The 21,744-nt window shown below is 58.4% G+C and overlaps 1 protein-coding gene and 1 long non-coding RNA gene across 4 annotated transcripts in view; one reads left to right on the top strand and one right to left on the bottom strand.

Moving 5' to 3' along the window:
• The window catches only part of LOC144949148 (uncharacterized), a 36,477-nt gene that overhangs the window by 7,389 nt on the left and 7,344 nt on the right, over nt 1–21,744 (top strand). Inside the window, exon 3 of one of the 3 annotated variants that reach the window (XR_013640247.1) lies at nt 8,576–8,738. The exons of the other annotated variants lie outside the window; for them this stretch is intronic. This is a non-coding gene — a long non-coding RNA (uncharacterized LOC144949148). Of the gene's footprint in view, nt 1–8,575; nt 8,739–21,744 lie in introns of those variants that run through there. 3 annotated transcript variants of the gene reach the window in all.
• LOC144949146 (uncharacterized) lies at nt 15,192–21,580 on the bottom strand. Its single transcript, XM_078879023.1, has 2 exons — nt 20,107–21,580; nt 15,192–15,328 (listed from the first exon to the last, which is right to left on the bottom strand). The coding sequence occupies exon 1, from the start codon at nt 21,377–21,379 to the stop codon at nt 20,348–20,350; it is 1,032 nt and encodes a 343-aa protein (XP_078735149.1). The 5' UTR covers nt 21,380–21,580; the 3' UTR covers nt 15,192–15,328; nt 20,107–20,347.

Below are 21,744 nucleotides of genomic sequence, written 5' to 3'. Positions count from 1 at the left end.
TGGTGGTGGCGGGGGTGGTGGTGGTGGCGGGGGTGGTGGCGGTGGTGGTGGCGGTGATGGTGGTGGTGGCAGGGGTGGTGGTGGTGGCGGGGGTGGTGGTGGCGGCGGTGGTGGTGGTGGTGGCGGGGGTGGTGGTGGCGGCGGTGGTGGTGGTGGTGGCGGGGGTGGTGGTGGTGGCGGGGGTGGTGGCGGGGGTGGCGGGGGCGGTGATGGCGGTGGTGGCGGTGGTGGTGGTGGTGGCGGAGGTGGTGGTAGTGGCGGGGGTGGTGGTGGTGGCAGGGGTGGTGGTGGTGGTGGCGGAGGTGGTGGTGGCCGCGCCGCGGTGGTGGTGGTGGCGGTGGTGGTGGTGCTGGCGGTGGTGGTGCGGCTGGTGGTGGCGGGGGTGGTGGTGGCGGTGGTGATGGTGGCGGGGGCGGGGGTGTTGGTTGTGGTGGTGGCGGTGGTGGCGGTGGCGATGGTGGTGGTAGTGCTGGCGGTGGTGGTGGCGGGGATGGTGGTGGTGGCGGTGGTGGTGGTAGCGGTTGCGTTGGTGGCGGTGGTGGTGGAGGTGGTGGTGGTGGCGGGGGTGGTGGTGGTAGCGGTTGCGGTGGTGGCGGTGGTGGTGGAGGTGGTGGTGGTGGCGGGGGAGGTGGTGGCGGCGGTGGTGGTGGTAGCGGTTGCGGCGGTGGCGGTGGAGGTGGTGGCGGTGGTGGTGGTAGTGGTTGCGGTGGTGACGGTGGTGGTGGGGGCGGTGGTGGCGGTGGCGGTGGCGGTGGGGGTGGTGGTGGCGGGGGTGGCGGTGGTGGTGGTGGTGGCGGTGTCTGGAAAAAACAACCCCCTACCTCCTCGTGGTGCTGGACGGCAACGTTGTGGTGGGCAGTGCCGTGGGGGGAGGGCCAACTTAGATTGGCCTTTCCCTGCATGGCATTTGTAACCACCACAGCGGCTAAATGGGGGCTCTGGACGGGTGCGAGGGGCTGGTAACACCTTCAATTAATTACCACCAAACCACGATTTAAAAATGTAACTAATCTTGTGCCGGAGGCCCCAGGGGTACAGGCGTCTATGACGTCTCCTGGCCAAACCCCATTTGGCAGAGCCAGGAGACTGAATCCTTACTCTCGGGGCTCCTCCAGAAACAACTCAAATGCACTATGGATGGCCACGTGGAATGTTCGAACGCGCACTGCAGAGGAGAGGCTGCCACTCCTCTGTCGTGAGCTGAACCGGTACCACCTGGATCTCTGTGGTATTCAGAAGGTCCGGTGGACCAGCTCTGGCTCCTGCCACCATGGACAGTCCTCTACACGGGGCAGGTGACTGCCAAACAACAGGGAGTGGCTCTTCTTCTGAACAAAAGAATGAAGGGGGCGTGGGAGCGTGGTGGTGAGGTGTGGGAAGCTGTAAGCCCCAGGCAACTTTGGGCTGACCTTCCCATCAACCAGTGGCGAGGAGTGGTGGTCGTAGTTACTTATGCCTCCACTGAAGACAAACATCCGTGGAAGGATGCAGGCAAGGCCAATGGTTCAGATGCCTTCTATGACCTCCTGTCACAGGTGCTGACTAAAGTGGCCCATCGGAATAGAGTCATCTTGTTGGGTGACTTCAATGCCCGAGTTGGTCATGATGCTAGCACCTGGTCTGGAGTGATTGGAAGACATGGGCCCGATTAGCTCAATAACAACGGTAGGAGGCTACTCGATTTATGTGCAGCCCATGAGCTTGTAATTACCAACACACTGTTCCAGCATCGGCGCATCCACACAACATCATGGATGCATGCCGGGTCCAAGCAAGAACATCTGCTGGACTACATAGTGATGGAACAGTGGGTGCGGGCCCATGTCCTTGACACCAGGACTTACCGTGGAGCTGATCTGCCCACTGACCATCGACTTGTCATCTCTAAGATACGCCTGGGTGTACACCCAGGACCCAATTCAAACCCATAGTGACATGGTCTCAGTTAGCTGATGAAAGTTGCAAGCGATAATGTCATAATCGGGGTGGGCATTGTCCCCCACTCCTCCAGACGTCGAGGGGAAATGGGAAAGGTTTAGAACTGTGGCTCATGCAGCTGCAATGGCTGCTTTGGGTACACGGTATATACCTCCTCAGATACCCTGGCTGACAGAGGAGGTGTTCAGGCTGGCTGAAAAAAAGCGACAGGCCCACTCTCATCGTCTACAGCATCCTATGTCAGAGAATGAGGAGGCTTACCAGTCTTCGCTCGGAGGTTCGGAGAGCCGTGAGGCGTTGCAAGGATGGGTGGTGGTCGCAGGTTGCTAAAGAGATTGAGTCTGCCTCAATGGTTCGCGATCACAAATCGCTCTTTAATTCATCAAAAAAGTAACCTGCAGCGCCACACCTGTTACCATCATTAGGGGAAAGGATGGTGATCCAATCTCCGACCCCCAGGAACAGGTTTGCAAAATTGCTGAGCTTTTCTGTGAGGTCCTGGGGGAGGGGAAATCCCTCAACCTGGAAAACATCGTGGGACGAAGTGGGGATGACCCTGCTGAGGCTGCAGTGCCTCAAATATTTGGAAGAAGTCACCCCCTTTGAGTGACTGGCTGAGGTGCCATCTGTTGAGGAAGTACTGAAGGCGATCCAGAGCCTGAGACCAGGAAAGGCACCGGGCAGAGATGATCTGCCAAGTGAAATGCTTAGGGAGGGTAGCGTTTGTGCACATACTGCCCTACATTATATCATAACAACAGTCTAGACCAGTGGACGGGTTCCACAGGATTAGAAGGATGCCCTGGTGACCCCCCTCTTCAAGAAAGGGGAGTGCACAGACTGTAACAACTACAAGGACACCTCACTGCACAGTGTGCCGGGAAAGGTCCTGGCAAGGATTATTCAACATCGCCTTGCAAGTGTAGGGGTGTTACGGAGGGGCTGTATACAATGGGATCAGATGGGAAAGAAACAGTGGGCGTGGCTATGTCGGTGCACGGGCAGGTGCTCCCAGCGACGTCCGCATCGGGCAGCCTGGGGGGCTGACTCGGAGCTGGGATCCCCCGGGGCCCCACCCCTCAGCGGGGGGTTTGGTATAAAAGGGGATGAGCCGGAGGGCTCGGGGAGATATGTTAAGCTAAACCAGTGAAGACCGAAGATCGTCCAGATAGAGCCCTGGACTCCCCTGGATCGCCGCCCTTATCAGGGCCGCACAGGACCGAGCCAGCGGCGTGGTCCCGAGAGCCAGAGCCGGTGCTCTTATCAGAGCTGGTCTGGGACTCCGGGTACCGTAAGCCCGACTTACCAGTGTCGGGCCAGATAGCCTCCCCTAGCCCGTTAGTGGAGGACTAGGAGGTAGGTTAGGCATAGCTAGCAAGTGTATCCCCAGCTAGCCGGGTGAGGGGGCCGATACCCCCTCCAGTGTTGTATGTCCGTGATTGTGCCAACTAACGCGGAATAAATACGTGTGCCTCCAACCCCGGCGTCCAAGAGTCCTCAACGATATTACATCTGGTGACAGAAGTGAACAACCACGAACATGGACACGCGCCGGACAGCTCGAGCCAGGGTACCGGAGGCGGAGGACACCGATGCAGTTGTGGAGCACGAGACGGCTGAAGAAGGCATCGAGCAGCCGGGGCCGGATGCATCCACACCGCAGCATTGGGATGAGGGAGATCCGTCGACAGATGGACTGAGGCAGGCTCACGCAAAACTGGCGGAGCTGCTGTACGCTGCTGCCGCCACGCTGGAACAGATCACACGGCTGGGGGCTGGTGGACCGCCACGGGGCGACGACAGCCGACGACCAGTGCTCCTTCCCGCCATTTCGACGGAGCCCGACTTCGAATCTCCCGCCATCGCCGCAGCAGCTGCTGAGGGCGTGGCCGGCCTGAGCCTCGCGTCCGACGTCGGATGTACAGTGGCTGCCGCGTCATCACCAGCGGACAGAGCGTCACCACTGGTGCGACCGGCGATGCCATCCGTCGTTCGCGCCGAAGTCGAGCAGAGTGACGGTGACAACGAAGAGCGACCTTCCACGGCGGCTGCTGCGTTGCACCAACGGCTACCTCCACTCAAGGAGTTTGTTGGCGAGGATGGCGACTGGGGCGGCTTCCAGCGGCGCTTCCTCGCGCACTAGGAAATGGCGCAGTGGACAGATGCCGAGGCTCTCCGCGCGCTGCCGGCGCTCCTCGACAGCGACGCCCTCGCCACCCTTACATCGGCATCGAAGGACAAACGCTCCACGCTGCAGATGGCACTGCAGCTGCTGGCTGCAGTCTACGGACCACCGTCGGACTACAGGCAGCTCTTTTATGATCGCCAGCGAGGTGCAAAGGAGTCGCCCCTGGCGTATCGTACGAGTCTCCTGGCACTAGCAAAGACGGCCTTCCCACGAATGGACAACGAAGGCGTGGACGCTATGGTAACCGAGAAGATCCTCCTGCTGGCGGACGACTTAGACATCGTCGTCGTGGCACAGGACGACGCAGAAATGTGTTCCCTCCAGGCTGCACGACTCCTCCACGCCAACCTACTCTCGCAGCGACGGAAGGCCAGCAAGGCAGCGACCGGGCGTGCTGTGGCTGCAGCCACACTCCCGGCAGAGGAAATTTGCGCCGTCGATCGTCAACTGCAGCAGAGAGCGGGAGTACGGGCGGGCCGGGAAGGGTCGAGCCGCCTCGACCATCCATCGTCGTCGCCAGCGCTTCCGCGCTGTTACAATTGCGGCATCCGGGGCCATGTCGCCTCGGGGTGCCGCTCTCCTCGGCAGCGCGGGACGACGCCTCGACAGGACGCCGGCCTTCCTCCCAAGCTCCATCAACATAACCCGGCGTGTCGCGGCACCCCTCATGTTTGGCCCACGCACATACCCGTCACACACTCGCACACCGCAGCGAACGGGGGGCCGACATTGCACACCGTCGCGCCAACACGCACCACTGTGGGGACTCATATCGAACCCAGCCAGTGGTCCATGTTGGCCCATCGCGTTGTGGCCGCATCGTCGGGGTCGTCAGCCGTTGTGGGGCACATCGACGGGGTTGAGGTGCGCATCCTGGTCGATACAGGAGCATCGGCGACCATCATTTCAGAACTAATTTACAATATTCTTCCTGTCCAGAGCCGTCCTTTGCTGCCCGTTAACGTTCCATTCTATGCTGCTAACGGGGGCTCACTTGGCATCATTGGACAAATTCGAGCGCAAATTTGTATCGGTGATATCAAATTATCTGGCCCGATTTTTGTTTCCTCCTCGCTGGCGGTTCCGTGCCTGCTGGGGACGGACTTCCTGGGCAAAATGCCGATTCGTATTTTGATCGACCAGGGCTGCATTGAGCTCCCGTCGGGCTGACGCATGGCGTTTCTGCCGTCCCCCGCTGCGGGTCGGACGGCGTTCGCGACGGTACCGGCGTTCCTCGATAGAACGGTACGCGTACCGCCGGGGGCACAAATGTTGGTGCCTCTTAAACTTCGTCGGCCCTTCGCTAAAGGCATTGGGGACCAGGGGGTTCTGCTGGGGCCGTCAAGGGCCGGGGTTAGCGGACCTCATTTAATTCCGGCCCAGACCATCGTTAAAGGGGACTGGGATCCTTTCATCGCGGTCCTCAATGTGGGGTCGCAGACGGTGGTGGTTCCACAGGAGACCGTGCTTGCTCACGCAACGCCGGTGCCCTGTGAGGAACCCGTCGCGAATCACGTAAGCACTGTCCCTCTGCCGCGACCACATTCGGACAGCGATGAAGGGTGGCTCGAGGCGCTTTGTGCGGGATCGACGGACCTGTCGGATTTAGAGCGTCAAAAGCTTAAAACACTGCTGTGTGAATTTTCCGACGTTTTCAGTCGGAACAAATTCGATTTGGGCTGTACTCATCTGCTGCGTCACCATATTGATACAGGTGACAGCACGCCAATACGCCAGAATCCTTTTTGGTTAAGTCCCGCCGAAAAGGACCATATCAAATCGGCCGTTGATGACATGTTAGCCGCCGACATCATTTCTCCCTCTACCAGCCCTTGGGGAGCGTCCTGGTTAAGAAACAGGACGGCTCGTTGCATTTGTGCGTCGATTTTCGTCGCCTCAACAAAATTTTTGTTGCCGACGCATACCCGCTCCCACGGATAGACGAATCGCTTGACGCCTTGGCGGGAGCGCGATTCTTCTCCACATTGGATTTGCTTTCGGGATTCTGGCAGCTTCCTCTGGACGATGATTCAAAGCCTAAAACTGCATTCTGTACACCGCACGGCCTGTTCCAATTCAACTGGTTGCCGATGGGACTCCACTCAGCGCCGCCAACTTTCCAGAGATTGATGGAATTGGTTTTGGCTGGATTGCAATGGGACTCGTGCTTGATTTATTTAGATGACGTTATCGTCTTTAGCAAAACATTTGACGAACATCTCCAGAGGTTGCGGGCGGTTTTCCTCAAAATGCGGGCAGCTAATTTGAAATTTAAACCCCAAAAATGTCATCTGTTACGCGAATCTGTGCGTTATTTGGGACATATCGTCGGACGCTTAGGTATTGCTACCGATCCCGCCAAAACGCAGTGTGTCAGCTCCTGGCCGACTCCCACCTCTGTGGGAGAGGTCAGGAGTTTCGTTGGATTCGCGTCGTATTACCGACGGTTTGTTGCGGATTTTGCGACAATTGCGAAGCCCCTACACGCTTTGACATCAAAGGGGGTCCGGTTTCATTGGGGACAGGAGGAGGAGGCTGCTTTTATCTCCCTTCGGGACGCTCTGGTAAAAGCTCCTCCCTTGGTTTACCGCGATTTTTCTAAACCCTTTTTGCTCGACACCGATGCGAGCAACACGGGTATTGGGGGCGTGCTTTTCCAGGTGGTTGACGGCGTAGAACGGGTAGTCACGTACGGTAGTCGGGTGTTGTCTCCAGCAGAGCAAAGATATTGTGTCACCCATCTGGAACTGTTGGCAATTGTCAATTTCATCCAACAGTATCGCCCGTATCTGTACGGTCGGCGTTTCACCGTCCGTACAGATCATGCGGCACTACAGTACGCCCTGCAAGTTCAACAACCATCGGGACAATTGTCTCGATGGTTGGTGATTCTCCAGGACTTTGATTTTGAAACTACGTACCGTAAGGGCATTCGCCACACCAATGCGGACGCTCTGTCGCGCATGCCAACCACCTCCGAATGCGCATGCCTCCTGGGGTCGGGACGTTGCAGGCCTCCGGGTCAGATATCCGTTCCGGTCTTGGCGGCCGCCGACGACGCAGCGTCAATGACGAATTCGATCGCACAACAGGGAAAAGATTCCCTGTTGGGGTTGCCTGTCACTGAATGGGGGCGCCTCCAGATGGAGGATACCTCCCTCCTCGCGTTGCGTCGTCGCGTCGGGGGTGCTGGACGGGGGAGGGGTGATGCCGACTCATGGGAAATGGTCCAGGGTATGCTAATGCATTGGGACGGGAGATCCCATCGACACCGGCTGGTGGTCCCTTCTGGGTTGCGGGGTAAGGTGGTGTGGGCCGCTCATGAGCGCCTCCTCCACCTGGGGACCCAAAAGACCCTCGCCTTGCTCCAGCTTGATTTTTTTTGGCCGGGCATGACAAGGGATGTCGCGGATCTGTTGGGGTCATGCCCTCGGTGTGCGCAACGGAAACCACCAGCACGGGAGTCTAACCCGCCTTTGCAATCTATCAAAGTCTCCAGAGTCAACGAGCTTGTCGCGCTGGATATTCTGGGCCCATTCCCCGCCACCCCCAGGGGCAATAGATATGTGTTGACCGGTGTGGAATACTTTACGCGCTGGCCTATGGCCTGGCCCCTTGCCAACAAGTCGGCAGCAGCCATTGTGGAGGCCTTTGCCCAGGGATACGTCCTGGACAAAGGTGCTCCGGAGCGGCTGCTGACCGACCAGGGCAAACATTTTTCCGGCAAACTACTCCAACAAGTCTGTGAGCTCCTGGGCACGAAAAAAATTCGTACCTCCCCGTATCACCCGCAAACTGACGGGATGGTCGAGCGTCTGCATCGAACCATCACGTCGATGTTGTCACAGCAGGTTTCGGACTCACAGACCGATTGGGACCTGCAAATTCAAGGGGTCTTGGCAGCATATAGAATGGCCCCCCATGCGGCAACGGGATTTTCCCCCTTCTTCCTGATGTATGGCCGCGAACCTGACCCGCCTGTTCGGGCCCAGCTGCAGATCCCCGCGCCGCATGGTAAAACTAAATTGGCCGACCATGTTAAATTTAATCTTGCTAAATTAACAGAGGCACGGGATGCTGCCATGCAAAATTCCGACCTCCGTCAGAAAGCTAATGAGAGGCTCAGACTGGGACGGGCGCACGTGCTGCAGTGGAAGCCGGGGGACAAGGCATGGCTGCACTGTCCACAGGTACCACTTGCAACCTCCACTAAACTGGTGCGGCCGTGGCGGGGCCCTGTGGAGGTGGTTGAGGTTTTGCGGCCTCAGTGCGTACGCATCAAATGGGGGAAGCGGCGGTGGTTTGTGCACCCGTCCAGATTAAAACCCTTCGTTGCGGTACGAATTCCCACTTCACACACGCGTGGCCAAACATGTGGGGGGTCGACCGACTCACAGGGTCCGTCTCCGCTGCTCTCACCTAACGTGTTGCCGGCTGTCCCGCCCCCAGGTGCACCAGGAGTGACGGACTCACGCCCGACAACCCCTCCTGGGGATGCCGAGGGTCTCGCGGCATCAAAAAGACACTCACTCGGAGACGGACAGTTGCCACCAGACAGTCCGCCATCCGGGGTTGCCCCGTGTGAAGGGCCCGCTGCAAGAACACGCGCAAAAATGCGCAGACTTTTGTGAGGGCCGGAGAAATGTACATATGTTGTGTTCATTGTGTGTTGTGTGGGTGGTGTGGTTCCTGCCCACTGGATTGTACATATGTTGTGTTCATTGTGTGTTGTGTGTGTGGTGTGTTCTCCTACATATTGGATATAGGGTGCTCTTACGGTATTCGTATTTATTCAGGGGGTGTGCGCCGGGTTAATTCTATTCTTGCTGTTGCGGTTCTTATTGGTGTTCTTGTTATTGTTATTGTTGAAAAAAAATTGTGAGGCACACGCGGGTTCAAGGGGTAAAATACACTTTTATTGTTGTTTTTTTGCAGCCGGGACGGCTGCGAGCTGTACAGGGGGGGGTGATGTAGGGGTGTTACGGAGGGGCTGTATACAATGGGATCAGATGGGAAAGAAACACAGTGGGCGTGGCTATGTCGGTGCACGGGCAGGTGCTCCCAGCGACGTCCGCATCGGGCAGCCTGGGGGGCTGACTCGGAGCTGGGATCCCCCGGGGCCCCACCCCTCAGCGGGGGGTTTGGTATAAAAGGGGATGAGCCGGAGGGCTCGGGGAGATATGTTAAGCTAAACCAGTGAAGACCGAAGATCGTCCAGATAGAGCCCTGGACTCCCCTGGATCGCCGCCCTTATCAGGGCCGCACAGGACCGAGCCAGTGGCGTGGTCTCGAGAGCCAGAGCCGGTGCTCTTATCAGAGCTGGTCTGGGACTCCGGGTACCGTAAGCCCGACTTACCAGTGTCGGGCCAGATAGCCTCCCCTAGCCCGTTAGTGGAGGACTAGGAGGTAGGTTAGGCATAGCTAGCAAGTGTATCCCCAGCTAGCCGGGTGAGGGGGCCGATACCCCCTCCAGTGTTGTATGTCCGTGATTGTGCCAACTAACGCGGAATAAATATGTGTGCCTCCAACCCCGGCGTCCAAGAGTCCTCAACGATATTACACAAGCAAGAGGCTTGCGGAGCCCCAATTCAGTTTCAGGAAAGGGCGGTCCTGCACAGATGAGATATTTTGTCTGTCTGCTACAGCAGAGGTGTAGGAATTCCAACAAGATCTACATATCTGCTTTATTGACCTGGTCAAGGCCAATGATACCATAAGTAGGCCTAGGCTCTGTGTTGTTTTTCGTGCTTTCAGAGTCCCTGACCCGTTGCTCACGATCATTAAGGACCTTCATGATGGTGAGCGGGCCCGGGTTAAACTACGTGGACGGGAGTCGGAGCCATTCCCTGTTCACTTTGGGATGCGACAGGGATGTCCTTTGGCTCCCAAATTATGTAACATCTATTTCGACCACGTAGTTCGTGAAGCCTTCAATAGCTGTACTGGAGGAATTTACATCTGGTACAGACACAATGGGAGGCTCATCGATACCCGAGTGCGATCAAGGGATGGCTCCCTATTGCTCAACCACGTTATGTATGCCGATGATCTGGTGATTGCTGCTCACTCAAAGGAGGAGTTCTAGGCGCTGCTGTAGAACCTGGAGTGTACCACTAAGAGGTGCAGCTTACCATCAGCGCCACCAAAACTAAGCACCTGCCTGGATATTTTGTACCATCGGACACTCCACCCCCACAACTCCCAATTGGTGATGGGGCAGTTGTGGAGAGAGTGGAGAGTTTCCCCTACCTAGGCAGTGTGCTCATGACGGGCTCCGGTTTAACAGCAGCGGTCTCATCCCGAATCAGTCGAAAAGCATTATCTTTTCATCGGTTGCGTAACGCTGTGTGGATGCTACCTGGTCTGTCGCTCCGCACGAAGCTTCAGGTCTTCTCGGCACAGTCATTCCCTCCCTTCTCTACGCTTGCGAAACGTGGACCCCCCTAATGGAACATCTTTGCCGGTTAGATACATTTAGGCTGGCCTGCCTACGATCCATACTGGGTTTAACCAGGCTGGATTGTGTGAGGAGCCAGGGCCGGTTTAATATGTTGTAGGCCCCTGGGCTACATGTACTGTGAGGCCCCCAGTAATATTTTCAAAAGGAAAAGTAAATTTAAGCAAAATGAAATTTATTTTTACAAGGCTAACAACAAATATAATTCAGGATTCACAAATGAAATAACTTTTCACTTCATCTCTCGAAGCCCTCCAGCTGGCGGAGGCCCCTGGGCTGCAGCCTTAATCCAGCCCTGTGAGGAGCTCACAAATCCTTGAAAGATCTGGACAAAGTCCCATCGGTGAGCTCCTCCGGCAGGCAAGGCTGCGTTGGCTGGGTCATGTTGCCCGCATGCCCAGCCACCGCATGCCTAAACAGCTTTTGTTCGGCCTGATCGAGGGGGCTAAACGGGCGCGGCCTGGGCTTGAGAAGAGATGGAGTGTCGTAACGTGGAGCTGAGTGGACTTGCTGATGACTGGTACCAGCGGTGTCAAGATCGGCCTCTGTGGAGGAGGCTCGGGAAGGACGCTACTGGGCAGTTGGAGGCAGTCGTCCTCCAACAACAACAGAGGGCGGATAAGCGACGCTCACAACAACAAGCGGAGCGCCGGGTGGCTAAAGCACAGCAAGTTGGCACAGTAGGGGGCACAAGTGGTGCATTGGCCAGTCATCTCGGTCATCTCGGTCAGTCGACCCGTGGCACCTGCTGGGTCTGCCCCGTGACCTCCTGCCAGCGGGCGTTCGACACTTCACGTGGCATCAGCCTGCACCGCCACTTCGTGGCGAATGGCGGTTGATGTTGTTGGTGGCGGTGGTGGCCACACTGCTGCAAGGGGCTGCCTGTAACCCAGCGCTGTGGAGGCAGCAGCGAGGGGTTGGTGGCTCAGACACAGATGGTGTTGTAAAACCCCATTCCTAACCCGTGGGTGGGGGTCGAAGAGGAGACGTACCCCTGGCTCTGCCAGGAGAGGGCGGCACGGAAAATTGTGGACCAATTTCCCTCTGTTCAATCCATCTGTACGCGGCGGGGATATAGCGTTGTCCCCTCGCACAAGACGTGGGGTTTTCTCCAGGGTTTGTTTAGGTGTCCTGAAAACACATTTTAAAAATAAAAAACCCACCATGTAATGAACAAAAAGAGTCCTAAGATACATAAATGTATCTATCTGGGTCGCCGTGGTGTGTAGGAGGTCGTGGGTTCGATTCCCACCTTGACGCCTGCTGCTGTATATTTGGAGTTTGCGTGTCTCTCTCTCTCTCTCTCCCCGTGGTCGCGTGGATTTTTCTCCGGGTCCTCCGGTTTCCCCCTCCACATTTAGAATCGACGTCGCCACGCGTTCAGAGTGTTTGTTTGCTGCTGTAAATATAACGTGTCGATGATGATGATGAAAAGCCCTTACCTTGAGCTGTTATTTGTGTGATGGCTTCTGAAAAAAGAACTACGCAGCTCAGTGGGCCCCTTACCTGTTAAAATAAAAACTAGTTTAAATCTTGACTTAGGGGCCGTCCATAAATGACGTCACGCACATAGGGGGGGGGGGGTCAGACATATGTAACGATGTGGGACGATGTGTGACGAGGGTGGGGGGGGTTGAGAAATGTGACGTCACATCAAAATGCGCAACTTTAAATAAATATAAACACGTTCTACTTAATTAAATTGACTTTATAATCAATGTTTTCTCCTCCAACATCAGAGTGCAGCGCCACATTAAATACGCACTACAATGACAATAGTTTAAAGCGATTTGAAGCATGTTTTTTTTTAGGGGGGGGGCAGAGCTTTGTAACGTCATATTTGAGGGGGGTCTGACTTTTTGTGACGCCGTGTGACGATGGGGGGGGGGGTCAAATATCGTGACGTCATTTATGGACGGCCCCTTAAAGCTTTCGTGACAGCAGGAATTCATCTTCTTTGGGTCTTTCGGTAAAGTCACGTAGATAGGTTCAAAGAAAATCCTGATGGTGACCGCCTGCGTTGCGATCGAAACGTCGTAGCTTTTTGTTATTTTTGTTATTTTCTTTGAACCTATCTACGTGACTTTGCCGAAAGACCCAAAGAATATGAAAACTAGTTTAGTTTATAGTTTAAGGAATAATAATTATTACGATTCGTATAAATGTGCGAGGCCGCGGCTTAGTATGCGCACTTAGTTCGGGGTGCAAAACAACAATCAACAATGGAGAGACAAAGACGGCCGTGCGTGACGATGTTGCCTGCACCATCCTCCGCGTGAGGCTTAATAGGTGCTCGCAAACAGCACTTTGCCCAACGCGCGTCACATTACGAAAAGTGTCGCCTCTGCTAAAACCGTAAGGAGGTAACAACAGACGCAACGGCACCATCCCCCATACAACCTGTAACAGACTGTAGGGGCAAGTGCTGTTAGCGAGCAGCACCTATGAAGGCCGGCACGGCACACGAGGGGGTGGGTGGCCAGCACCACGCCCGGCCGCCTTTGTCTCCCCAGTGGCGATGTTTACTACACACCACACAAGGTACTCATTTGAGGCTGAGTCGATCTAGGGGAGGCCCAGGGCCGGTTCAGATAATCGTCGCTGATGTTGGCCGTGAGTGGGAATCGAACCCGGGTCGTCCAGGTTCGCAGCGCAGCGCGATAACCACGACACGACCGCTCCCCATGCTACCACATATACATACATATGTAATAAAAGACTCCGTCAGGCACTGCTGGTCTCCGTTGGTCTTTTATTTGGGTTCTTTCTCCGCACCCCGCTGGTCCTGTCCGCGGACCAGCGTCGTCTCGCGCGCGCCCCGCACGCGCTCCCTCGTCAGCTCCTCCACTCTTCCTCACACCCCGCTGGTCCTGACAAGGGACCAGCGTCTCCTCTCGCGTGCCACACACGCTCCTCCGTCAGCTCCTCTCGCGTGCCGCGCACGCTCCTCTGTTAGCTCCTCCACTCCCGCACTCCGCACACCGCTGGCCGACGGCGTGCTGAAGGTCCTTCGGCCACGTGGCCGATGGCGCGGATCTCCTCTCACCACCAATCGTGGCTCAGCCTCTTAACTTCCCCCAACTGACCTCGATCTCTTCCGGGCTCCCAATTATATCCTCTCCCCCACGTGACCCTGACTCCTCCCCTTCCGGATCGTCAGATCCGGCCTTCCCATACTGCCCTGCTGGCTCCACCCCCATTCAGCTTGCCTCCCATTGGACCCGAGGTGAACGGCGGCCCCTCCCACACGCCCCCCATACCGGGTTCCGCCCCCCAATACCCCGGGCCGTGTGATTGGGCCAGAGCCCAGCAGCAAACCCCATTTACGCTCGCATTACACATACACACATACATACATGCACACATACATACACACACACATATACATACATGCACACATACACACACATACACACACATACATACACACACAAACACACACATACACACAAACACATACATACACACATACATACACACATACATACACGCACACATACATACATACACACACAAACACACACAAACATGCACACATACATGCACACACATACACACACATACACACGCATACACACACATACACACACATATACACACATACATGCACACATACACACACACATATACACACAAACACACACAAACACACACATACATACACATACATATACAACAACAACAACCGCCAATCGCCACTAAGTGGCGGTGACGTCACCACGACGCTTGTGCCAGGCCAAGTGCACCTTGAAGCCACGTGAAGTGTCGAACGCCCGCCGGCAGGAGGTCACGGGGCAGACCCAGCAGGTGCCACGGGTCAACTGACCGAGATGACCGAGATGACTGGCTGATGCACCACCTTTGCCCCCTACTGTGCCAACTTGCTGTGCTTTAGCCACCCGGCGCTCCGCTCGTTGTTGTGAGCGTCGCTCCTCCGCCCTCCGTTGTTGCTGGAGGGCGACTGCCTCCAACTTTCCAGTAGCGTCCTTCACGAGCCTCCTCCACTGAGGCCGATCTTGACACCGCTGGTACCAGTCATCGGCAAGTCCACTCAGCTCCACGTTCTCCTGTACCATATCACTCCATCTCTTTTCTATCCCGTGCCGCGCCCGTTTAGCCCCCTCGATCCGGCCGAACAAAAGCTGTTTAGGCATGCGGTGGCTGGGCATGCGGGCTATACACACATACATATGTAGAGAGGAGCCGACACGAGATTGCAGGGGTCTCGTCCTTTATTCCTTTCCTTCCATTCACACCTGTCGCCAGCCGTCCCAATCCCGTTTCCGCCAAAGGCCCCCCTTTCCCGCCCGTTCTCTCCTTATATCACCTCGATCACCCCTCCCCCTAACCCATCTATTGGTGGGAATCCTTCCCCTGACACCCCTACATCACCCCCCCCCCCCCCGGAGAAAAAAATAACCGTCCTCGGTTCTGCCTCCCCCATGGACCATTTAAGTCTCCCCATGCCTCCCACCACTGACAGTGACGACAGCCCTTACCCCCCCCCCACAACCATACAATGCAATATAACACAACAAATCAATTGCGCGGCCTGCCCAGGTCTCCAGCCAGCATCCCGTAACAGCCCGGACATCCACAGGCAGCAGATGACCGTGGCGGCCCCCTCCTTCGAAGGCCCTCTCGTCGCGGTCCCTGGTTCGGTGGTGCCGGTGTCGCCTTGCCTGGCGCCGCTGTCTCTCCGGCCCCCGCTCGTGCCGCCGCTCCGTCAGGCCTCACATGGGGTGCTGTAGGTGACAAGGGAACACAGGGCACCGAACCCCCTGCCGGTCGGCGCGTGGTGGTCGGCGACCTTGGCCTGGGTAGGGATGATGATGATGTTGGCAGTGATGTTGGTGGTGATGTTGGTGAAGATGACGGCGGAGAGATGTATGGCTTAAGGCGGGTGGGGTGTACAAACCATCGTCGCTTACCCAGTTGGACCTGGACGCACTGCGGTCGGAGTGCTTTGATGACCTCGACCGGCCCTTTCCAGGGTCGGTGCAGCTTTGGTGAGAGGCCAACCGGCACCTGAGGACAGTGTAGCCATGCCTGGTCCCCGACTTTAAAGGGCTTGGCTGTCACTGTCCTCTCCCGTATCCGTACATTACTCTCTTGGCTCGCGGCCGATGCGGCCTCGGCTGCTTGGCGGGCCTCTCTCAAATAAATGAGGGAGGTCTTTAGTGCCTTCGGCCATGCGTCGGCTCTTGCCGGAATGTCCGTCAGCTGCACCTCAATAGGCGGAACGGGATCCCGTCCGTACATCAGGAAAAACGGCGAGAACCCCGTCGCCGCGTGTGGGGCCACCCTGTACGCCGCTAAGACCGATGGAATGTGGAGGTCCCAGTCGGAATGGTTTTCGTCCACCACTTGGGACAGCATGGCCGCTATGGTGCGGTTAAGCCGCTCTACCATCCCATCGGTCTGGGGATGATATGGAGATGTTCGGACCTTTTTAGTGCCCAGGATAGAGCAGACGTCCTTCAATAGCTGTGAGGAGAAATTCCTGCCCTGATCCGTGAGCAACCGCTCCGGTGCCCCCTTATCAAGGACATAGCCTCCCACGAAGGCATCGGCGATGGTCTGTGCCGTTTGGTCCGGGAGGGCCCACGCCATCGGCCACCTCGTGCAGTACTCGACTCCGACCAACAGGTATTTATTTCCCCGTGGCGTGACCGGCAGCGGTCCCAAGATGTCCAACGCAACCAATTCGTTGACCCTGGTCACCGTGATGGGCTGTAGGGGCGCCCGGCTTACCCGGGGTGGCGGCTTTCGCCGCGCACATTCGACGCAGGTAGCGACCCATCGATGCACGTCAGCGGTCATACCTGGCCAAAAGTACCGACCCTGTAATGTGTGCAGTGTCTTCCGCCCTGCCAGGTGCAGCAGCTGGCGGCCGTGTACGTCCATAACCAATTGTTGACGCAGCGACTCCGGAACTACCAGGCATCGCCGGCGCCCTGTCGGGTCCCATCGCATGAGGAGATCCTCCCATACGATGTACTCCTCCCCCCCTGCCTCTGCTGAGGCACGTAGTGTTCGCAGTGGGGCTTCCTCCAGCTGTAGCCGTCTCCAATCGTCCAAGGTCAGCCCCAGGTCGTGGTCGGTCAGCTGGACCTCACCCTGTGCGCCCTCCGCCGTGCGTACGGGAGCGATGACCGTCCCCTCCGGCCTCGCCTCCTTGCAGCGTGCCCCGCCTGTGGTGCATGCACAAGGGCCCTGGGGCACCAGTCGGGACAATGCGTCTGCGTTGGCATGTCTGGTCCCTTTGCGATGCACTACTTGGTACCTGTACTCCTGCAGGCGTTCTATCCATCTGGCCAGCTGGCCCGAAGGCTGGTCGATGCGGAGCGAATACTGCAAGGCCGCGTGGTCAGTGCGGACCGTAAATTTGCGACCATACAGGTAGGGTCGGAATTGCTGCACAAAGTGAACGACTGCCAGGAGTTCCCTACGTGTGACGCAGTAGCGCTGCTCCGCTGATGAAAGCACGCGACTAACCTAAGGCGATAACCACCTCCCGACCCTGCTGGACTTGCGACAAAACACTGCCGATGCCCACATCGCTGGCATCCGTGTCCAGGATAAAGGGGAGGCCAAAATCCGGAAATGCCAATGGTGGTGCATCTGTCAGACGTGAGCGCAGCTGCTGGAATGCCTCTTCCTCCAGAGGGCCCCAATAAAACCTCTGGTTCTTCGCCGTCAACACGTGCAAGGGCTTGGCAATGGTTGCGAAGTTGGGCACAAACCGGCGGTAGTAAGAAACGAAACCCACAAACCGGCGTACCTCCGGAACCGTTGTGGGAACAGCCCAGGCCCTCACGCAGGCCGTCTTTTCCGGGTCTGTAGCCACTCCCGACTCACTGACGACGTGGCCCAAGTAGCGTACCGACGACTGCATAAGGTGGCACTTCGACGGCTTGAGCTTCAAGTTCGCGTTCCGGAACCGCAGGAACACCTGACGCAATCGGTCAATGTGTTCCTCGAATGATCGGCTGAAAACAATGACGTCGTCCAGGTAGATGAGGCACGTTTCCCATTGGAGGCCTGCCAAGGCCAACTCCATTATGCGTTGGAACGTTGCCGGCGCCGTCTGGAGGCCCATAGGCAGGCAGTTGAACTCGAACAGGCCCTGTGGTGTCCGGAATGCTGTTTTAGGCCGGGAGTCCGCGTCTAGTGGGACCTGCCAGAACCCGGACAACAAATCCAGCGTACTGAAAAATTTTGCTCCCGCCAGTGCATCCAATGAGTCGTCGATACGTGGTAGGGGATATGCGTCGGCCAGCGTGACGGCATTGAGGCGTCGGAAGTCCACACAGAATCTCAGTGACCCATCTGACTTCTTGACTAGGACCACCGGTGCCCCCCAGGGACTCGAGGATGGAGAAATTATGTCGGCCCGCAGCATCTCCTGCACCGCTTGTTGAATGTGCCCTTTTTCCATTGGGCTCATTCTATATGTGTTTTGGCGCAGGGGTGCGGCATCTCCCGTGTTGATGTGGTGCTGTGACAGATTTGTGCGCCCTAGGTCGAACGGTCCCCGGCTGAACACGTCCGAGAACTCCTGCAATAACGAGTGCAGCTGATGTTTCTGGTCGGGCGGCAATCCCGGCTCAGGCCCCGCCAGCTGGTCCATCCACGATTTGGCCCCTCTGTCCTCGGACTGGCTGATGCTGCCTACAAGCTCGGGCTCTGTCCCTGGGGCTCCTAGTGACAAGGGACTAACGTGGGCCAGAACTGTTCCCTCCTGCACCGTCGCTGTTCTATCGGAGGTGTTCAGCACCTGAATGAACAGATGCTGGTTCCTCTGTACAATAGTTTCGGCCCCCACCAGCGCATGACGATCCATGGCCGCTGACGCCGGAGACACCAGGATGGGTGAGTCTGGTCGGGCTGTCACGAGGGGGGACCGATATTGCAGCGGAACCAGCATCTGGGCTGCCGGGGGAATGGAGACAGACTTACTGACCAGAGCCTGCACGTAGGGTACACCCCGGCTGGCCCCCTCCGCCTTTAGGAAATGGAGATGCGTTCCCTGGACTTCCACCCGCCCATTGGCCAGATCGATTTTCATTGGCATCCGCCTCAGAAAGTCCGTCCCCAACAGGCAGGGTACGGGCAACGTTGCGGAGACAAGGATGGGTCCTGCTACCGAAAGCTGCCCAATCTGTATCGGGGCTTCAACCTGGCCCAGGAAGCCCATGCTGCCTCCATTTGCTGCAATGAACGTTGTCTTGACGGGGACTAAAGGTCGGATTTTATCCGGCAGCATCTCATGCATGGTGCTCGAGATGATCGTGGCTGATGCCCCCGTATCGACCAAGATACGTACCGACACTCCCGCGATTTCACCGACCAGGACCGAGGTTCCTGACGTGGCCGCTACCACCCGCCTTGCCAGCTTCCTCCATTGTGTGGCTGAGTCCGGCCACTGACCAGGCGGCGTCTCGTTATCCTGTGGTGCATGGTGAAATGATGGGGGATGGGTGTGGATGGACTGAAGATGGGGTTCCTCCCTTTGGAGTGCGTCACAGCAGGGTGAACGCGCCCTTGTTACATAGTGTGGGCTTACCCCTGGGTTGCGGGCTGGGCTCTCTATGTAGTGCAAATTGCCCCCCCTAGGTGACGTAGGATGGGCCCCCCTTGTGGTGTGGGGGGGCCCCCCCATTGTAGGGGGCGGTGGGGACTGGGGGGTGGGCCTTCCCGTGAGCCCCTCCCTTTCCTTTGTCACGGGGGCGTGGTCCCCCTGGTTCCGTCTCGCTCTGTCGCAAAGCGGTGGTGAGGCGGGTCGTGGAATTGCTCCAGGGCGCAATGTCAATCGTGTGGGCTGCCTCCGCCCCCGGGCCGTTGCCCCTGGCAACTCGCCGGCGTTGCAGGTAACTGGTGACGTCACGCCCGCCGGCGACGTCACGCCCGCCGGTGACGTCACGCCCGCCCGCGAACCCACGCCCGCCCGCGAAACCACGCCCACCCGCGACGTCACGCCCGCCCGCGACGTCACGCCCGCCCGCGAAACCCCGCCCGCCCGCGACGTCACGCCCGCCCGCAAAACCCCGCCCGCCCGCGACGTCACGCCCGGCATCGACGTCGCTGCCGGCCGCGACGTCACTTCCGCCCGCGACGTCACCTCCGCCCGCGACGTCACCTCCGTCCGCGACGTCCCTCCCGGCGTCGGCGCAACTCCCGGCGCGGTCCCCGGCCTCGGCGCGATCCCCGACGCGGTCCCTGGCCCCGGCGCGATTCCCGGCGCGGTCCACGGCCCCGGCGCAATTCCCGGCGCGATCCGCGACACCACTTCCGGCCGCGACGTCACTTCCGGACGCAACGTCACGTCCGTTCGCGACGCCACTCCGGGTCGCGATGCGACCACAGGCCCCGGCGCTATCCCCTTCCCCCGACCAGAACAGCGGGGACCGGGAAACGACACCACCGGCGCCCACCCCGAGGAGACTCCCGGTGAGTTCGCGGCGTCGGAATTGTAATTACCCGGCCCGCCCGAGAGGCCGGGTGGGACGGCGTCACTCGCCTGGCTCCTGTCGGCGTTCGGCCCCGGCAGGTTCCAGGTGACGTTGGCGGCCTCCGGCTCCGTGCGGCACCCCCTCGCCACATGCCCCTCGCGACCACAACGGTGGCAGACCCACGGGGCGTTGCGTCGGGGGGGCTCGGCGCGATGTTGTAGAGGCGGCTGCCAGCGACGCGGCGGCTGGTCCCTCTGCTCCGCCAGTCCCCGGATCGCCGCGTACACCTCCCGCAGCGATGGCTCCGTCTCAGACGTCGGCGGTCCGTCCCCAGATGCCCCACCGGCAGCCTGTGGTGACGGTGCAGGTTCGGCGGTTAGTGTCGCTGGACCAAGTAGCGCCGCGGCAACGGCTCGGCTGTTCCCCCCCCACCGCGCCAGCCACCGGGCCCACGGGTGGCGCCCGGCCCATGACCTGCTCGTGGGCTTGGATGGTCCGGGCAGCCCACAGCGAGGTGCGTTCTTCCGGCGTCACTACGGGCATTACAACGCCGGCGCGGCAAGCGTAGGCGATGAGGTGCTCGACCACGAGGTCCTCGAGCGCTTCTTCAGCCAGGCGAGGGAAAGCTCTCCTCGCCAACACGAGCAGCGCCCCCCTGTAGGCTAAAGGGGATTCTTTAGCCCCTCGCTGGCGATCCTGGAACCGTTTAAAGGCTCCTTCCGCCGGGCAATAGATCTCCCCCAAAGCCTCGTAGGCCGCCTGTAGCGTGGACTTGCTGTGCGAGGGAAGGGAGGTGTAAGAGGAGAGTGCTTCTTTGCCCAGAACAGATGGCAGCGCTCGTAGGGCCTCTTCGTCTGTCCACACGAGAGCGTGGAAGGCAGCCTCGAATCGGCGGACGAACTCCTCCCAATCTTCTTCCTCAGCCACAAACTTGTCGACGGGCCCCAGCCGACGCGGCCGTCCGGCCACCTGCTCTCCGTGTTGGGTGTTTAGCCCTGGGGGTTTTGGCGGGAGCGGCGGCGGCTGGCGTGACGAGGTTGGTTGCGGCTCCTGCCCGGTCGGCTGGTCGGCGTCCGGTTCCCGTGGCCTCTCCTCCCGTAGTACGCGTGGGGGTGGGGGTCCCGGTGCCGGCGGGCCCCCCATAGGGAGCCTCTGCAAGAGCTCCTGGAGCGCCCTCTCCACGCGGGCCATGCGGTCCTCCATGCGATCCTCCAGGCGATCCGGGCCCCCTTCTGCTGCTTCTGACAGCAGGCCCCCTTGTTGCCCAGGATGTGAAGGATCCCCGGCCCCTGCTTCCTCCTCCCTCGGCTCCCTCCCGCGAGGATTCTTCTTTGTAGCCATTAGTATCCCACCGCTGCCACCAAATGTAGAGAGGAGCCGACACGAGATTGCAGGGGTCTCGTCCTTTATTCCTTTCCTTCCATTCACACCTGTCGCCAGCCGTCCCAATCCCGTTTCCGCCAAAGGCCCCCCTTTCCCGCCCGTTCTCTCCTTATATCACCTCGATCACCCCTCCCCCTAACCCATCTATTGGTGGGAATCCTTCCCCTGACACCCCTACACATACATACACACATACATACATTCACGCACACATATACACACACATACACATACACACACAAGCACACACATACATGCACACATACATGCACACAAACACACGCAAGCACGCACTTACATACATACAAACACACATAGACACA

This window comes from Lampetra fluviatilis, chromosome 52 (assembly GCF_964198595.1).
Source record: "Lampetra fluviatilis chromosome 52, kcLamFluv1.1, whole genome shotgun sequence".
NCBI classification, from domain to species: domain Eukaryota; kingdom Metazoa; phylum Chordata; class Hyperoartia; order Petromyzontiformes; family Petromyzontidae; genus Lampetra; species Lampetra fluviatilis.
Note: the sequence above shows the minus strand (reverse complement) of the source record. Positions and strands in the feature narration are given on the sequence as shown.

What these genes read in the sequence shown, in the direction of transcription:
- LOC144949146 (XM_078879023.1), bottom strand. Translation starts at nt 21,379, where the DNA reads ATGGCTACAAAGAAGAATCCTCGCGGGAGGGAGCCGAGGGAGGAGGAA.